Source organism: Poecilia latipinna, unplaced genomic scaffold (assembly GCF_001443285.1).
Source record: "Poecilia latipinna isolate Pla-1442-1.1 unplaced genomic scaffold, P_latipinna-1.0 Scaffold7, whole genome shotgun sequence".
NCBI classification, from domain to species: domain Eukaryota; kingdom Metazoa; phylum Chordata; class Actinopteri; order Cyprinodontiformes; family Poeciliidae; genus Poecilia; species Poecilia latipinna.
In genome coordinates this window covers 656,353-671,120 of record NW_015112623.1, presented here as the reverse complement: position 1 = coordinate 671,120, position 14,768 = coordinate 656,353, and the positions used below count along the sequence as shown (strand labels likewise).

At 39.5% G+C, this 14,768-nt stretch overlaps 2 protein-coding genes across 4 annotated transcripts in view; both read left to right on the top strand.

The window, feature by feature from the left end:
• Positions 1–9,884, top strand: part of tbc1d23 (TBC1 domain family, member 23) — a 17,266-nt gene extending 7,382 nt beyond the window's left edge. For 2 of the 3 annotated variants that reach the window (XM_015023620.1, XM_015023686.1), the window contains exons 8-19: positions 1,127–1,230; positions 1,333–1,455; positions 1,994–2,086; positions 2,171–2,341; positions 3,575–3,617; positions 3,786–3,892; positions 4,562–4,704; positions 4,886–4,930; positions 6,184–6,272; positions 6,678–6,813; positions 6,958–7,152; positions 8,230–9,884. In XM_015023620.1, the coding sequence (XP_014879106.1) occupies positions 1,127–1,230; positions 1,333–1,455; positions 1,994–2,086; positions 2,171–2,341; positions 3,575–3,617; positions 3,786–3,892; positions 4,562–4,704; positions 4,886–4,930; positions 6,184–6,272; positions 6,678–6,813; positions 6,958–7,152; positions 8,230–8,314 (1,334 nt within the window). In that variant the 3' untranslated portion in view covers positions 8,315–9,884. The remainder of the gene's footprint in view (positions 1–1,126; positions 1,231–1,332; positions 1,456–1,993; positions 2,087–2,170; positions 2,342–3,574; positions 3,618–3,785; positions 3,893–4,561; positions 4,705–4,885; positions 4,931–6,183; positions 6,273–6,677; positions 6,814–6,957; positions 7,153–8,229) is intronic. The other variant, XM_015023765.1, reaches the window with a different exon arrangement.
• A 1,247-nt stretch (positions 9,885–11,131) lies between these two features.
• Positions 11,132–14,768, top strand: part of nit2 (nitrilase family, member 2) — an 8,247-nt gene continuing 4,610 nt past the window's right edge. Inside the window, exons 1-8 of the mRNA XM_015023983.1 lie at positions 11,132–11,237; positions 11,404–11,522; positions 11,694–11,814; positions 12,792–12,880; positions 12,991–13,084; positions 14,062–14,136; positions 14,205–14,283; positions 14,391–14,489. Coding sequence (XP_014879469.1) covers positions 11,210–11,237; positions 11,404–11,522; positions 11,694–11,814; positions 12,792–12,880; positions 12,991–13,084; positions 14,062–14,136; positions 14,205–14,283; positions 14,391–14,489 — 704 coding nt within the window. The 5' untranslated portion in view covers positions 11,132–11,209. The remainder of the gene's footprint in view (positions 11,238–11,403; positions 11,523–11,693; positions 11,815–12,791; positions 12,881–12,990; positions 13,085–14,061; positions 14,137–14,204; positions 14,284–14,390; positions 14,490–14,768) is intronic.

The window sequence follows — 14,768 nt, the reverse complement described above, 5'->3', positions numbered from 1 at the left end:
TTATATATATATATATATATATATATATATATATATATATAAACTGCTTCTTTGTGTGCTTTGGAGTTTCTGTGCTGATGAATTTTTTTCCATTTTGCTACAAAATGGAAACATGGAAATATTTTGCTACAAATGTTTCCATTTATGCCATGAGACCTAAATTCTGAACATCATGGCATGGAGTGCATCCCAGTCTTCCATGTCTGGCACCTCCTCATTCTGACTCTGATACTGAGGAACCACAGAGGAACCACAGAGCTCTGTTAATAAAAGCACATCTTCTGAAGTTGGGATGTTTCTGCTCTGTTAGTTATTTTGGTAATGGAACCAAAACGCACAGAATTGCGCAACACCTTGTGAAGACAATAATTACTGAGATTGTTGGGTCATTAATTTGAACACGTTTTGTTCATTTTTTTTCTGTTGTTTAATAAAGTTACGAACGTTTTGATAAGCCAATCAGAGGAGGACGTTCTGGTCTCAGTGTCCTGGCGGTGTTCAGCTTGTCACCTAATGCTGATATCGACGTATTGCAAACCTGCTCTAGTAAAGCATGAACAGCTCAGAAACAATATGAAATGGAAAAAAAGCGATTTATTAACTGATTAAGTTGTGTTTTAGATTGTTCTTGAAAAACTAATCGGTCACGGCTCCACAGTGAACCCATTGATTCTTTACAGCAGACAGCCGCTGCCCTCTTGCAGGTACTGCGTACCCCCACTAAATCTTTTAGGGGTACGCAGTACCCGACCGTACCCCCCTACTTTCACCCCTGGACAAAACTAACTTACAAGTAACTTTATAGCAAAATAGAAGACTTTGTTTTAAGGTACTAATTCATTAATATTATTTTTTTAAGTACTGGTTCATATAAGTGAAATAATCTCCCAGTTGAAATAAAATCAACACTAAGGAATTATAGACTTAAAAAACTCCCAATTTGCTGCTTAAAAGTTAACCGTAAATTAGGTTTGTCTTATTTCAAATGCACCAAGATATTTGCACTAGAAACTAGACCAAAAATACTTGGTAAGATTAGTTTTTGCAGTGTATGTTTAGATTTGTTGACCATCTAGCCAGTTTTTTTCTTGTGAAGGACACTCAAAGGAGAATGTCTTTGTTCCAGAAATGTTGGAGACGTCTCCTTCTCTTCTGGAAGCAGAAGACATTGAAGATTTGTTTTCATTGGCCCAGCATTACCAGAGCAAAACCCCGCTGTCACTTAGAAAGGTAAGGCTTTGTGTGCAGATTAATGAAGCATTTTATGTACGTTTGTCATCTTGTTAAAGCAACTCCGGTTTTTTCCATCTTTGTCATCATTCATCATGTTAGATGAATCAGAATCTGTTTGGTAGCAGCCTGGTGGCTCTTAAAGAGGAAGATACTGACCTGAGTCAGGCACTGTGTCTCCCCGTGTCTGTCCCAGAGATCCTGCAGGCCAACCAGCTGCAGCAGGTCAGTGACACACACACACACACACACACACACACACACACACACAGAGCTAGGCCTGTCATAATAGCAAATTTAACTGGACGATAAATTGTCCCAGTACCTATTGGGATAAACGATGATAATATTTTGAGTCCATTTTCAAGTAATATATGGATAATTACAATACTAATAATGCAAGTTAACCCTCTCAAAGACCAATAAACTTTAATTTAGTAAAGAACACTTAACACTGGAACTGGAGGATATTTTACATTTCCCAAATAAAACACAACCACCAAAGGAAAACTAAAATTAAAGACACACACACACACAAAATATGGATTACTATGTCTCTGTAAACACAGTTGCTCTTCAAAAAATATTTTTCATCAGAATGGAAATGATCAAGCTCATTTTAATGTATCAATCAATTAATTGAAGAATTGCTTATTGCAACAGGTTTAGATTTAGCCAGAAAATTCTCAGCCTTTGCAGAGCAAGCAGTTAGTTTTTCTTAAACAGACCAATAAAGATGATAAAGATGCGTTTGGTGTTTTAGGACGGGGTGCGCTTCTTTGTGGTGGACTGTCGGCCTGCAGAGCAGTACAACGCTGGACACCTGTCCACAGCCTTCCATCTGGACTCTGACCTGGTGAGAGACGCTAACGGTGTTGCACATTGCATGCGGATGCTTTTGTTCTTTCTTCCTGAAACATTTGCACTTTTCTTCCTGTAGATGCTCCAGAACCCCTCTGAGTTCGCGCTGTCTGTGAAGTCCCTATTGGAGGCTCAGAAGCAGTCTTTAGAGTCGGGCTCCATCGCCAGCGGAGAGCACCTGTGCTTCATGGGCAGTGGGAGAGAGGAGGAGGACATGTACATGAACATGGTGCTGGCCCATTTCCTACAGGTGAAGAGCATGGCCCATTTTTAAAAAACACATTCAGATTTCATTCTGTTCACAGTAGAGTTTAGATTTATGACCCGAGCCCTACTGGTCCACAATTATCCGTTTACCGTCTGGGTTGGGTCAGGCTACTGTGGCGCATTTAATAAACCTACAAAACATACAGCACAGAGAAAACCACAGGAGAATCCACGATATAAAGTTGTGTTACTCCACATATTATGATGTTAATAGAGGAGCAGATAGTTTAACCTGCAGAGGAAATAAATAAAGTTAAGTAGTGGGCAGAAGTTAATCAGACTGCAACAAGCACAACAAATTACAAGGTGCCTCTACTCTTAATCAATCAAACACCCCAGATGATTTGCACTTGACTCACCCTGCGCTCACAAGACATTAAAGGGGCTTCACATAGCCAGAGCTTTACATCTGGCTATATTATGCCCTCATCAAAAACACACCTTGATTTTTATTTTATTTTTTTCATGCATGTTTGAGAAATCCTTTAATCTCCCTTGGCAACTATTCAGCTGTTCAAATGCTTTGGAGGACATGGCGCCAACCTTCAACGATGAAGCTCCTCTTGAGAGCTTCTGCCTCACAGATCGGCCTTCCCTCATGACTCCTCTACTCGGCTCCTTCAGACTAGCCAGCAGCAATTAGCAAACACCTGCTGCATTTGCTGAACTCATTATAGGAGTGAAATGCTGGTAAAAATGTTGTTAAAGGGTTAATAGAGCAGCCATGTTGTGATGACTTCATGAAGGCGGAGTTTCAGAAAGAGCAGAAGCTTCTTAAAGAGACATAGGCCCAATTATAAGGTGTTAAGTTACAAAGTGAATTTTGTTTCCGTTACATTTGATATACATAGCTAATTTTTCATAACAACTGAAATGAACATAGTTTCTTGATTGTGCTATAAAATGATACTCTGGCTGGAAAACACATAATACTGCCACTTTAAACTAAAGGTTAAAAAACAGGAGAAGTTACACTGTTTACTTAAATGGTGGTATAAAATCAAAATGAGTAAAAATCTTAATTAAAAATAATATATCGGGTTTATTTTCGGGCTCAGGTCGGCTCTGGCACAATGCCTATGGGTTTGGGCTGGATTTTCTTTTTTTTTTAGTTTTAGACCCGATCTAAACTCTAGTTCACAGGAAACAGGAACATGTTTCATTATCTTCCTGATTTGCAACCTCAGTTCTGCATTTTTTTGTTTCCATATTACAGAAAAACAAAGAATATGTCAGCATTGCCAAGGGAGGCTTTATGGGTAAGTAGGTTAAAGTCATGCACATGCAGTTTTCAAAACATTTTTATGGTTGTAAGTTTTTTACAGTGGTGTAAAGGCTGCAAAAAATGCTATGCTTTCAGTAGTGTTTCCTGAATATGCTGCAGTGAAAGCTTCACAGCATGAAACTAACGTTTTGTGGCGTTTCAGCCCTCCAGAAGCACCTGGTGGACATGAACGTCGAAGGCCTTGACTCTTCATACATGAACTGGATAGTCAGCACATCTGGATCTCACAGCAGCCTCAGCTCTGTGGATGTAGGTGGAGGAGAAGGAAGGAAACAGTTTCTCACAAACATCTTTACGGTGCCTCGCAAAAGTATTCACACCCTTTGAACAAACCTCTGCATCTTTTAATGGGATTTTATTGTAATGTACAAAGCAAATTGAAGTGGGAGGAAAAGGATAAATGGTTCTTAAGTTGTTTTTTTTATGCAAACTTTTTGTGGGGGGTTTTTTAAATTATTTTTTATTTAATTCCCCTAAAAAATGGATGAGAAGTATGAAGAAAGGAAGTGTTGAAATAAAGTATCTCCCATTATGCTAAAACATGTAGGTGTGACGCTTTTTATTTTTAGGGACTTGAATGCAGTCCCTTTAAAAAAAATACATTCGATTTAAAAAAATAAATAAATTTTTATGTTTTTTTGGAAGACAACATAAAGCCTTTTTCCTTCAGCTTATGAATGATAAACCACTTTTGGTTTGGTCTGTCACACAAAACCCCAATAAATTAGACTGTGGCTTGACAAAGTGAGAGACAGTCAAAGTGATATGAATACTTTTTCAATTCACTGACCTATAATTATTTTATTTTATTTATTTATTTTTGCATCTTTCTTGAAGGTCTGTCAAATTGTTGTTGTTGTTTTTTTTCATGGTTGTCTGTTGCTTCTTGTTTTAATTTTTATTCTTCCAACAACACAGGGAGAGTCTTTGAGCAGCCCGGGAGATGGCAAAGGCGTGAAGTCTCTGGTCAACAAAATGACTTTCGCTCTCAAGTCCAAGTCTGTTAATGTGAAGGAGAAGATGATCAGCTTCATCGAGAACACGTCCACGCCTGTGGACAGGTAGGAGCCCGGTTCGTTTCTCCAAAACGCCTCTTCTCCATTAACTCCTAACGCACGCTAACAGCTCTCGTTATTGGGGTGCGGTCCATCTTCGATCGCGACTGAACACATGATTGTTTGATGAAAGCTGTTGTTTAATGTGCCAGTTTTGTTAAAGTCCCTGTGCCTTATTCCACACTAGAATATCTTTCAATCTGCCTTGGCCTGAGAAGGTGATTCCAGATCGGTAAGAACTCCAAACGTCCAGCTGTCTGTCACCAGCATGCCCACTGGCTATAGAGGCGCACTTGTCCCGCCCTCCGAGACGCATTAAAGCATGCCTTAGCAACCAACATCTCTGCCTTACTCTGCTCACTCACTCATAAGGAAACATTCCCCATGCGGCGAGGGCGGACTCTGTTTAACATGTTTTTTTTAAGGTCTGTTTTCCATGCTTTCACTAACAACACTTACAGAAGCTGCAGCCTTTAACAAAGTCTCCAGTCATCCTTACTGAATCTGAAGGCATTTCAGGGTCAGCTTCGACTGTTTTGCAGGCGCATCTCAATATGCTTGCATTTTATCTCGGCAGTTCAGTTCAGAAAGCGATGTAGTTCAAGCATTTATTTCTGTTGTCCCCATGTGCTGCGCTGAATATCCACTCAGTGCTTGGTTGGGGCTCCTTTTGCATGAATTTCCTCATTGGTGTGGCCTAGTGCACTTGAAATAAGACAAAACTAGTAACTTTCAGTGAGATACAGGCTTGTTTTAAGCCATTGATTCATTAATGTTGTAATATTTCCACTGGTAGATTATTTCACTTATTACAAGATTTTTTCCCCCATGTTGTAAATGAAGTAATCTGTCAGTGGAACTAGTACTTTCTCATCAGTATCAGGGAAGGCTTTGTGGCTTACCCTCCTTATGGAGGAAGTCTGTGACTGTCTGCTGAACATCTGTCGAGTCAGCAGTCTTCCTCATTTCTCTGTCGAAGCTCCTTTTTTATTGGTCTTGTGTGTCTTTCAAATCTTGAGGAAACAGAATTTAAACTTTTCATGACCTCTGAGCGATTATTTTTCAGAAATAAATGCTTGAAATGCATCAAGTTTCCGTTTCTTGAATAGAATTGGTTAAATTAGTCCATGTTGCGATGCGCCTGACAGTCCGTTTTTCCATTTCAGTGTCTTCTTGCATGATAGTCAGGGCTGCGCAGAATGTTGGAGACAAAAGCGACGCTGTGATTCGTTGGTCGGTAGCCCTGAATATCATGGCAATCTGTAAAGTAGAACCAAGCTGCAAGGCTCTCACTTAACTTCTTCTTATGTCCACCAGCGTATAACTTTTTTTCCCAGCAGTCTGAGAGTCTCCATGTCATCGCTTTTTGTGTGCAAACTTGGACGTCTTCTGTTTCTGAAAGCGTTTGCTTTTTTGTTGTTCATTTTTTTTTAATTTTGGGGTAATGTCACAACGTTGCACCGCTTTGTTTCCTTCTGCAAACAGACACGTGAGCAGCAGTGACCGCGTTGGGAAACCGTACCGGGGCGTGAAGCCGGTCTTTAGCATTGGCGACGAAGAGGAGTACGACACAGGTAAAGGCTGAATCCGATATTGATATCTGTATCGGTTCTGATATTGGAAAAAAAAAATCTAGATTGGATATCAGCGACACGTCTTGCTTCATTATATATAGAATTCCTAATTGCACTTGCTGAACTATTTGAGGTTTGTTGCAGTTTATTTTTTATCTATTTGACCAACACAGTGAACCTGTTGTTTTTGTCAGTTTAGTATTAATTTTGCTGTTATTCTCCTAATTGCACTGACTGAGCAAATGAAAGTTGATTTTATACATTTAACGATGTATTTAAATGTGCTCTAATGCTGCAGAGTTATCAAATAAATGTGTGCTTCAATACATTTATATATGTGTTTTTAAAAAAAATAAACATTTTAAGTGAATTCAGCTGAAATGAGCATCACGTTTTTCCTCCCAGATGAGATCGACAGCTCCTCAATGTCAGACGACGACCGAAAGGAGATTGTGAACATTCAGACGTGGATCAACAAGCCCGACATTAAACACCACATTCCCTGTAATGAAGTTAAAGAAACCGGTCACATGTTTCCCAGGTGACTTAGTCTTTTTTTTTTTTTTTTTTTTTTGTGTTCATAAACGACTTCAAACACATCAGAATAAATAAAAAAAAAGAAACAAGGAAATGAGAAAACGGGCTTCTTGAACTCTGACTCAGTGTGTTTTCGTGTGTCTTCCAGTCACTTATTGATCACAGCGACCCACATGTACTGCCTCAGGGAGATTGCCTCAAGGAAAGGATTTGCTTACATCCAGTCCAGACAGGCGCTGAGCTCCGTGGTGAAGATCACATCCAAAAAGAAGCACCCAGAACTTATCACCTTCAAATTCGGGACCAACAATTCAGCTGGAGTGGAAATATCTGCAGTTGAGAGGTGATCATGTGTGGAGAAACGCATCTCTTTTAAGTTTTAATTTTGACAGCTTACTGAGACAAGATACAAGTTGCATTATGAAAACGCACAAAAAAAAAGTTCTTATGTCCGTCTTTTAACAGTGTCTTTACTCATAGAAACTGAGGTTGTCGATGATGTGCAAGACTCTGTCTGCAGTCAGTCTCTGCAGTTCATTCAGTTTTGAAATGTTGAAAGCCTGAGATCTTTTTTGTAGGTTTAAATCGATTAATCATAATGAATCGGTTATTGAAATAATTGTCAGCTAATTTAGTTATTGATTAATCATAAACTGGCAATAGAGACTCAAAACGACAAAATGCTGACAGAACAACATACTCGGAGCAAAAAAAAATCTTAGATTTAAATAAAAGAACTCATCAAATTGTGCCAATTTTCTTTTATCCAATTGTGGAGATAAATGATAGATTAATCAATTACTAAAATAGTTGTTAGTTTCAGCCCTATTAATATTATTGCGTAAATTGGGTTGAATACAAATTTAAGGCCCACTTTTCAGATATTTTTATTTCTTAATGTTTAAAACTGTCTCACTTTTCTTCTGCTTTAATATTTGTTTGTTGAGTCTGTTGGACAAACGTCCGATGAAATGCATTGAAGTTTGTGTTACAAATCTGAAGTTTATTAAAATTTCTGACTTTAACAACAACAAAAAATCGATTCCTTTCTCGCTTTTTTTTTTGAAGAAATTATGAATGACAAAAAATATTTTGGAAAATAGTTTTTATTTCAATCATCCTGTATGCGAGTTGACCTGAATTCAAAGTCCAAATAAATAGAAGCTGTAAAACATGCTCGTCAAACAAGATGGCGGCCCTGGGCCCTGACATCACTCTGAACTGAGAAGACAGGAATGGAAAAAAAAAATAAATAAAAAAATTAAGATTTTTCCAAAAATTTTCAAAAACAGAAAATTTGATGAAATTCAAAATTGAGAAAGCATATTTGGAAAACTTTTAATCACTCCTATCAGATAAAATAATTTGTTTTTTTTGTTTTCATGAAGCTAATCAAATATTTTCATTCTTCCTCTCCCAGATATTTGATACCAAATGCAGGCGACGCCACAAAAGTCATCAAGCAGCAGATCATGAAAGTATTAGACGCTCTGGAGAGCTCGTAAGCGGAGGCGGCGGAGTCGTCAGGGGGGAGCCTGCGGTCGCAGCAGCAGGTGACACAAACTGTGAGAAGACTCGTCTCCTCCCCCGTTCCTGGGCGTCCTCCCTCCTGGACAAATCCCAGTGCAGTGTTTGACTCCGACGACCCCTGCCCCCCTCCTCCCGTGTCTCCCATTCCTGGGACGTTTTGGGACGCGCCGCCAACAGCAGGCCTGCGGGTCAGTGCTGCCCGTGTCCGAATAACTTAGGTGCTCCGCAGTCATCCAACCACTTTCCTGTGACTAATTTAAGAAAAATCGGTTATGTCATGTGTTCTTCCTTTTACAGTGCAGTTTGGCTTTGATGTTGGTTGCTCTGGCCTTAACGTAGCATACTGGCCACCCAGTGGCGAATCTATAAAGCCCATGCATAACTGACCCTTTGACTTGTCTTTTAGTTTTCTTGTGATCTTTCTTTACGTAAATTTATTATTCATCATTTTTAGTACGTGTCAGCTAAGCTGCATGTTGGCGACGCTGGCCAATGATTCCTGCTTCTTTTTTTTCTTTTTCTGATAACGTTTCTCCTTTTCCATCAGGTAGCCTTAAACAGAAGTTATTTGAAGGTGTTTATAAATATCTAATGTATAATCTGTGTGAACTGCTCTGTCGAAACAGAAATGTCATTATGAAAGCACATCCTGATGGAGAGAATACAGGAAACTGTGGAGGTTTGAAACATCCCTTGTTCCTACAGTAAACTGTTTGCCTTTGAGTATTTCTGTGGGCCAATTTATTCTCATTTATCCTCTTTAGCATTTGTCTCTAAGCAGTTTGTAGCTCAAGAAGCCCCACCCAAGAGCTACGCTAGGATCACTCCAGGAGGTTCGGTGATGGTAGTCGACGAAAGTCGGAGAAACTCGCCCTCATTCAGTTTATTATGCGTTTCTCTTTGTTTGCCTCCTTGACTCACATAGGAAGTGTTTTGCTCCAAATAGGAATGAAATATTAGCTGACTGGTTATGATTCCAGACTGGTTTGGTGTTTTTGGTTGTACTGATCCAAACTGAGCAGCTTCAGTCGGCCTCATGGCTGTGATGTCGTTTTTGGGCACCAGCAGTGGCGGCTGAGTTCATCAACATGCAGTTTATGTTCTCGTATTCCTACATTTGCTTTTCCTTACCGACGCATTTTTGCTTTAAGGTTACCTGTGCAGGCAGCATGGGGATCTGCTTAAGTGGAAATTTCAGTTTCCACAAGCACTCTGTAAATTGTATTTATTTCTAATCCGTATAAAAACTAAATAATCTTTTGAGAAATGCTAAGGAAAAGAAAGCAAAACTTGAAACAGAAGGTCTTAATCGGGTTTGTCTTTTGGTCCGATCCATTCTTGTCGCCCCGTTTGCTGTGTTGTCGGTATTCTCTCTGACTAGAACATCCTCGACCGGGATGGAGTCTTTACGTCACTCTGTAGCATCAGACAGAACGCCGACCACTATATTGAAATGAAACAAGTATAATTTACTTTGCACCTTACTGTACTGCTATTGTTTTCTAAACATTTCTGTTTTTAATAAATGGAGATTATTGGACCGCACATGTAGACATGTTTATTAAAAAAAAGTTCCATGTACTAAACTAAATGTGTGTGTGTGTAGTGAGAAATAATACAATGCATTATAAACTATTTAAAGGTCACACACTCCCACAATGGGAAACACTTTCTACTAGTTGAAAACATTCAAAATGGCCGTCAGCCTATCAGCTTTAGACGTCATATGGACTTAGGTTTTATCACATTATTTTGTTGCCCCATAAACAAATACTGCTCTTGATTACCGTTTTCATTTGTAATGCATTGCTTTAGGATCGGTCTCATTAAGTAGTGTGATTTGTATCTATAAACTGCACACAATAACTCTGTTCTTGTATTTATTGATGCTTTTATTGAACAAGCAGTGGAGAAAATAGTAAAACTATCCATCCCAACAATAAGGAAAGTTTTGGGGGATTATAAACATCACTGATTGGAATTTATCGTAACAACGATAAATAAAATTCTTATGAGAAATTTATCATAATAAATGATAAACTTTAAGATAAATTACTGCCCCTAATCCTAACAAGGCGGTTAGTTGATGCAATGCTAAGATGTTACATCAGGTTCAACCTCAGCATCTGGTTGTTACAGTTCATAACTGACAAATTATATATATATATATAAAGTTTTATCTAACAAGCACTTTGGTAACACTTTGGTAATGTTATTTGTAAAGATGAGACTGAGGTAAAGATCTCCTTTACCTCCTGACAATAATACACAATGTGTTTCGAGAAACGTCAAAGTAGCTTAACAGCAATTGTCAAGCAGGGCGGCGGAAGAGTCATGATGCGGTCTTATAAAATGCTGGATTTTATTAGTTTGAGCAGAGAAATGTCAGCAGGCTCAGTCTGTGATCCTTAGAGGGGCAGATCATACTGAAGCAGTTTTGCACCACCTGGATCTAGTTATAAATGTCTGAAAACAGCAACAGTGTTAATCTTTTTCAAATATATTACTGTTTTGTTCAAATTGATTACCAATGAGCAGTTAAACTTTGGACTAAACTCTGGTTGGACACCAGTTAACTACCCACTGTGACAAGAACCTCAGCTTTTTCACAATAAAAGACCACGGTTTAAGGTCAGTACAAGAGTTTCCTGAATTTATCTCAAATAGCTAATTTGTGTGCTGTTTTTTAATATAAATTTTTTATCCAACAAACACGCAACGTACACATAATTATATAATAATACAGTTAATGAATTTCTTGATTGTTGTTGAAATGGAAAAAAAATATATACTCTTATTTTGAAAAGCAAACATCCACCCGGAAGTACTCAGCACCCTGCTTTGCTGGGGCTGAGCCGAGTTCTGCACATATGAACGCTGTGACGAGAGTAATGTCGAGTAAGTATGAAAGTATTTGTGTAGTTACCATTTTTTAACGTTATTCGTAGTTTAAATTTAGCTGTCATTTGATAAATAAAAAATAATAATAAAAAAAAACCCTCAGTAGTTTGTAACTCATGCCGTGTTGTAAAGTCTCCGTGCTGACCGGCTTCTGTTGTTCCAGAGTTCCGCCTGGCTGTGGTCCAGCTGCAGGTGAGCAGCGACAAAGCGAACAACCTGAGCAAAGTGCGGAGGCTGGTGAAGGAGGCAGCGGGACAGGGCGGCAAAGTGGTGCTGCTGCCGGTGAGGAGCTTATTTTTTAATATTATTATTTACTGTATTCAGTGACCTTTAGGTTTCTTATCACTCTCTTATTGAGAGTATAAGGAGTAACAAAATGTGGAAATTTTTTTAAAAGGGTCTGAATGTTTTTTAAGGCACTCTCTGACAGTTTTCCTCCTCACCCCGATTCAGGAATGCTTCAACTCTCCGTACGGAACGAGCTTCTTCTCCAAGTATGCTGAGAAGATCCCAGGAGAAACCACCCAGATGCTGTCAGAGGTGGCGAAGGAGAACAAGCTGCATCTGGTGGGAGGTATGGACTCATGCGACGCCATGGTCACCCACATTAAACCTTCACATTTGAAAAGAAAGTTGCCTTTTAGGTGTTAATTTATAACCTCGTCTCCAAAAAGCAGTTGATGTCTTGTTAGAAATTGCAGCTGAATGAGCTGCAGTTTATGAGAACCAATATCGCAAATTGACATGCACTCACGCCCTGTGTCTGTTTATTCTCAGCAACCTGGTTAAGATAGATTTACAAATTATTTTTTCACCCAAAGAAATTCTGAAAATATAGAAATATTCAGCCCCTTTATAATCCGATTCACCTGGATACAACCCAATGCATCTAAATACCTTCAGAAGTCACCTACTTTGTAAAAAAAAAAAAAATAGGGAGAAAAAATTGGTTAGTATCTGCAATAGTGTATCAGGAAAACAAATAGTGAACACAGAAATTGGTCTTCTAGATGCATTTGAAATAAAACCACCACATTATATTAATATAATGCATAAAATAAAGAGCAAAGTTCTCTTATGGTGTAACAAATTTATAATTGGACATAGTGGAAATAAGTTCATATGTTTTCTCAAGAAGCTAAATAAATTATTCTACACTTAGGGCAAAGTATGCTGCCATCTAGAGGATGTTTTATGTATAATCCAAATTGAAGAGGGAAATAGTATTTTATGGAAATACGTTTTCTCTGTTTTTTTAATTAACTTCCACTTCCAGAAAATATTGAATAATACAGATAAGAAGATTGCAGCTGATCATAATTTTGAAAACTTTTTCTCAGAGTTGGTCAAAACATCTCTGATCATCATCACATTTGAGTCGCTGATAAAATAGAAAAGAAACCAGATGAACTGGATAACCTGGATCTGCTGGGTCAGTGGAGAGACTGTGGGAAAAACGAATGCAAATTAACAAACAATTAGCAAAGAATTCAACCATATTCCGTGTTCATATGAATGAATGACTGAAGCTTCCTTGTTGTTGTTGAACAGGCTCGATCCCTGAAGAGGACGGCGGGAAGCTGTACAACACCTGTGCCGTGTTCGGTCCTGAAGGAGAGCTGATTCTCAAACACCGGAAGGTTTGCGTGTTTCTCACCTGCTCAGGTCCCCTTCACGGACGGAGCCGTGCCCCAGCGCCCGCTGCGTTCGTATAAACCCCGCTCCCCCTCTCTGCTCTCTCTCCCAAAAGATTCACCTGTTCGACATCGACGTTCCAGGGAAAATCCGCTTCCAGGAGTCCGAGACGCTGAGCCCTGGGAACAGCCTGTCCACGTTCGACACGCGTGAGTGGCAGACGGGGACGGCTGTCTTTGTGCACCTGGAGCTTTTCCACATTTATCACCGTTAGAATCGCACAATTTAATGTATCTTACTTGAACTTAAGAAACAACCCCCTTTCTTTTTCATATTTTTCTACAAGTAAAAATATGAAGAATATCTACTTCATTGGTCTGCGACCTGCGGCTCCAGAGCCACAAGTGGCTCTTTGGACCTTCCATAATTTCCCTTAATAACTCTGACTGAAAATGATAAAGAATTAACTGGGGGAGCTACGATACATCGGCCCTGATTTCTTTAATTTTGGGAAGCTTGGTGATCGGCCGATAATTACATGTGACGCTGATCTCATCTACCTCAGCAAAGGTCTAAAAATCAACCTCAGTCTTCCTCTGCTGTCCAGTGGGAGACGTTTGGCTGACAGTCCGGCCCACCAGGTCACGTCTGCAGTTAACAATCATCTCCTACCTGTTGCCAACTCAGCAACTTTCTTGCCATATTTATCAATATTTCAGACAAAAATATCTGTATCGGCCAAAATCGAAAACAGCAGGTCAGGATTTTTAAAGGCAGTTGGCTAGAAAACTGCAGTGGGTGCATCTCTAGAATTAACTAATGATTTAAATATACATTTAGTAACAAATACTTTCTTTATGGGCTTTTATTATGTGATAAATTGATTTTCCACAACACAGTGACACTAAAAATACAAGTGATTTTGTTTTAGATCTTTTTTTGTAATTAATTCGGAAACGATGTTTTTCTTTTTTTTTCCATTTTCCATCTGTCACCATTCTGCATAAAGACGCGTATCCATGCTCTTTTCATTTTCTTTATTTTAAAACCTAAAAGCAGATGGAACTAACAAGCATTCCCATCTCTAGGGTTGCTCTTTCACATAGAATACAACAAAATCTGAAACATAAGTAAATGAATCTTGTTTTGTTCAGATTTTCTTCCCGTGTTCTCTTGGCTGTGGCAGCGTTCTGTAGGGTGGGAGTCGGGATCTGCTACGACATGAGGTTCGCGGAGCTCGCTCAGCTCTACAACAGGAAAGGTGAGCGACTGAAAACGACCCATTTGGACTGCCTGATAGAACGACTGAAGAACTTGTTCTGTGCTCAGGCTGCCAGCTGCTGGTTTACCCCGGAGCCTTCAACATGACGACAGGCCCCGCCCACTGGGAGCTGCTGCAGAGGGCCAGGTGAGACTGGAGCCCGCCTGCAAGTTTGCATTGGCCGTCGAGATCCACCGCCGCATTTAATAATCCAGTCAAGATTCCTTCGCGTCATCTTCCCGTGTGTGACGCAGGGCCCTCGATAACCAGACGTACGTGGCCACAGCGTCGCCTGCCAGAGACGAAGCCGCGTCCTACGTGGCCTGGGGTCACAGCACCGTGGTGAACCCGTGGTAAGACTGCAGGAGCACGGACAGACGGGCGGCAGCGGGAACGACCGCCTATTCTGAGTTTATCTTTATCCTTAAAAAAACAAAACAACAAAATCATTACCGTGTAATTCAGTTAGATGTGACGAGGCTGAAGGTTAAAGTTTTGAGAACACCTGTGCTCTTATAAACTGAGGCTAAAGCTGTTTTAGTAATCGATTAATCAGTCTACTCTACTGAATCGTGTAAACAAAATGGCACGCTGTGAGGGTTTTTCATTTAACCACTAAAGCCTAATTTGTA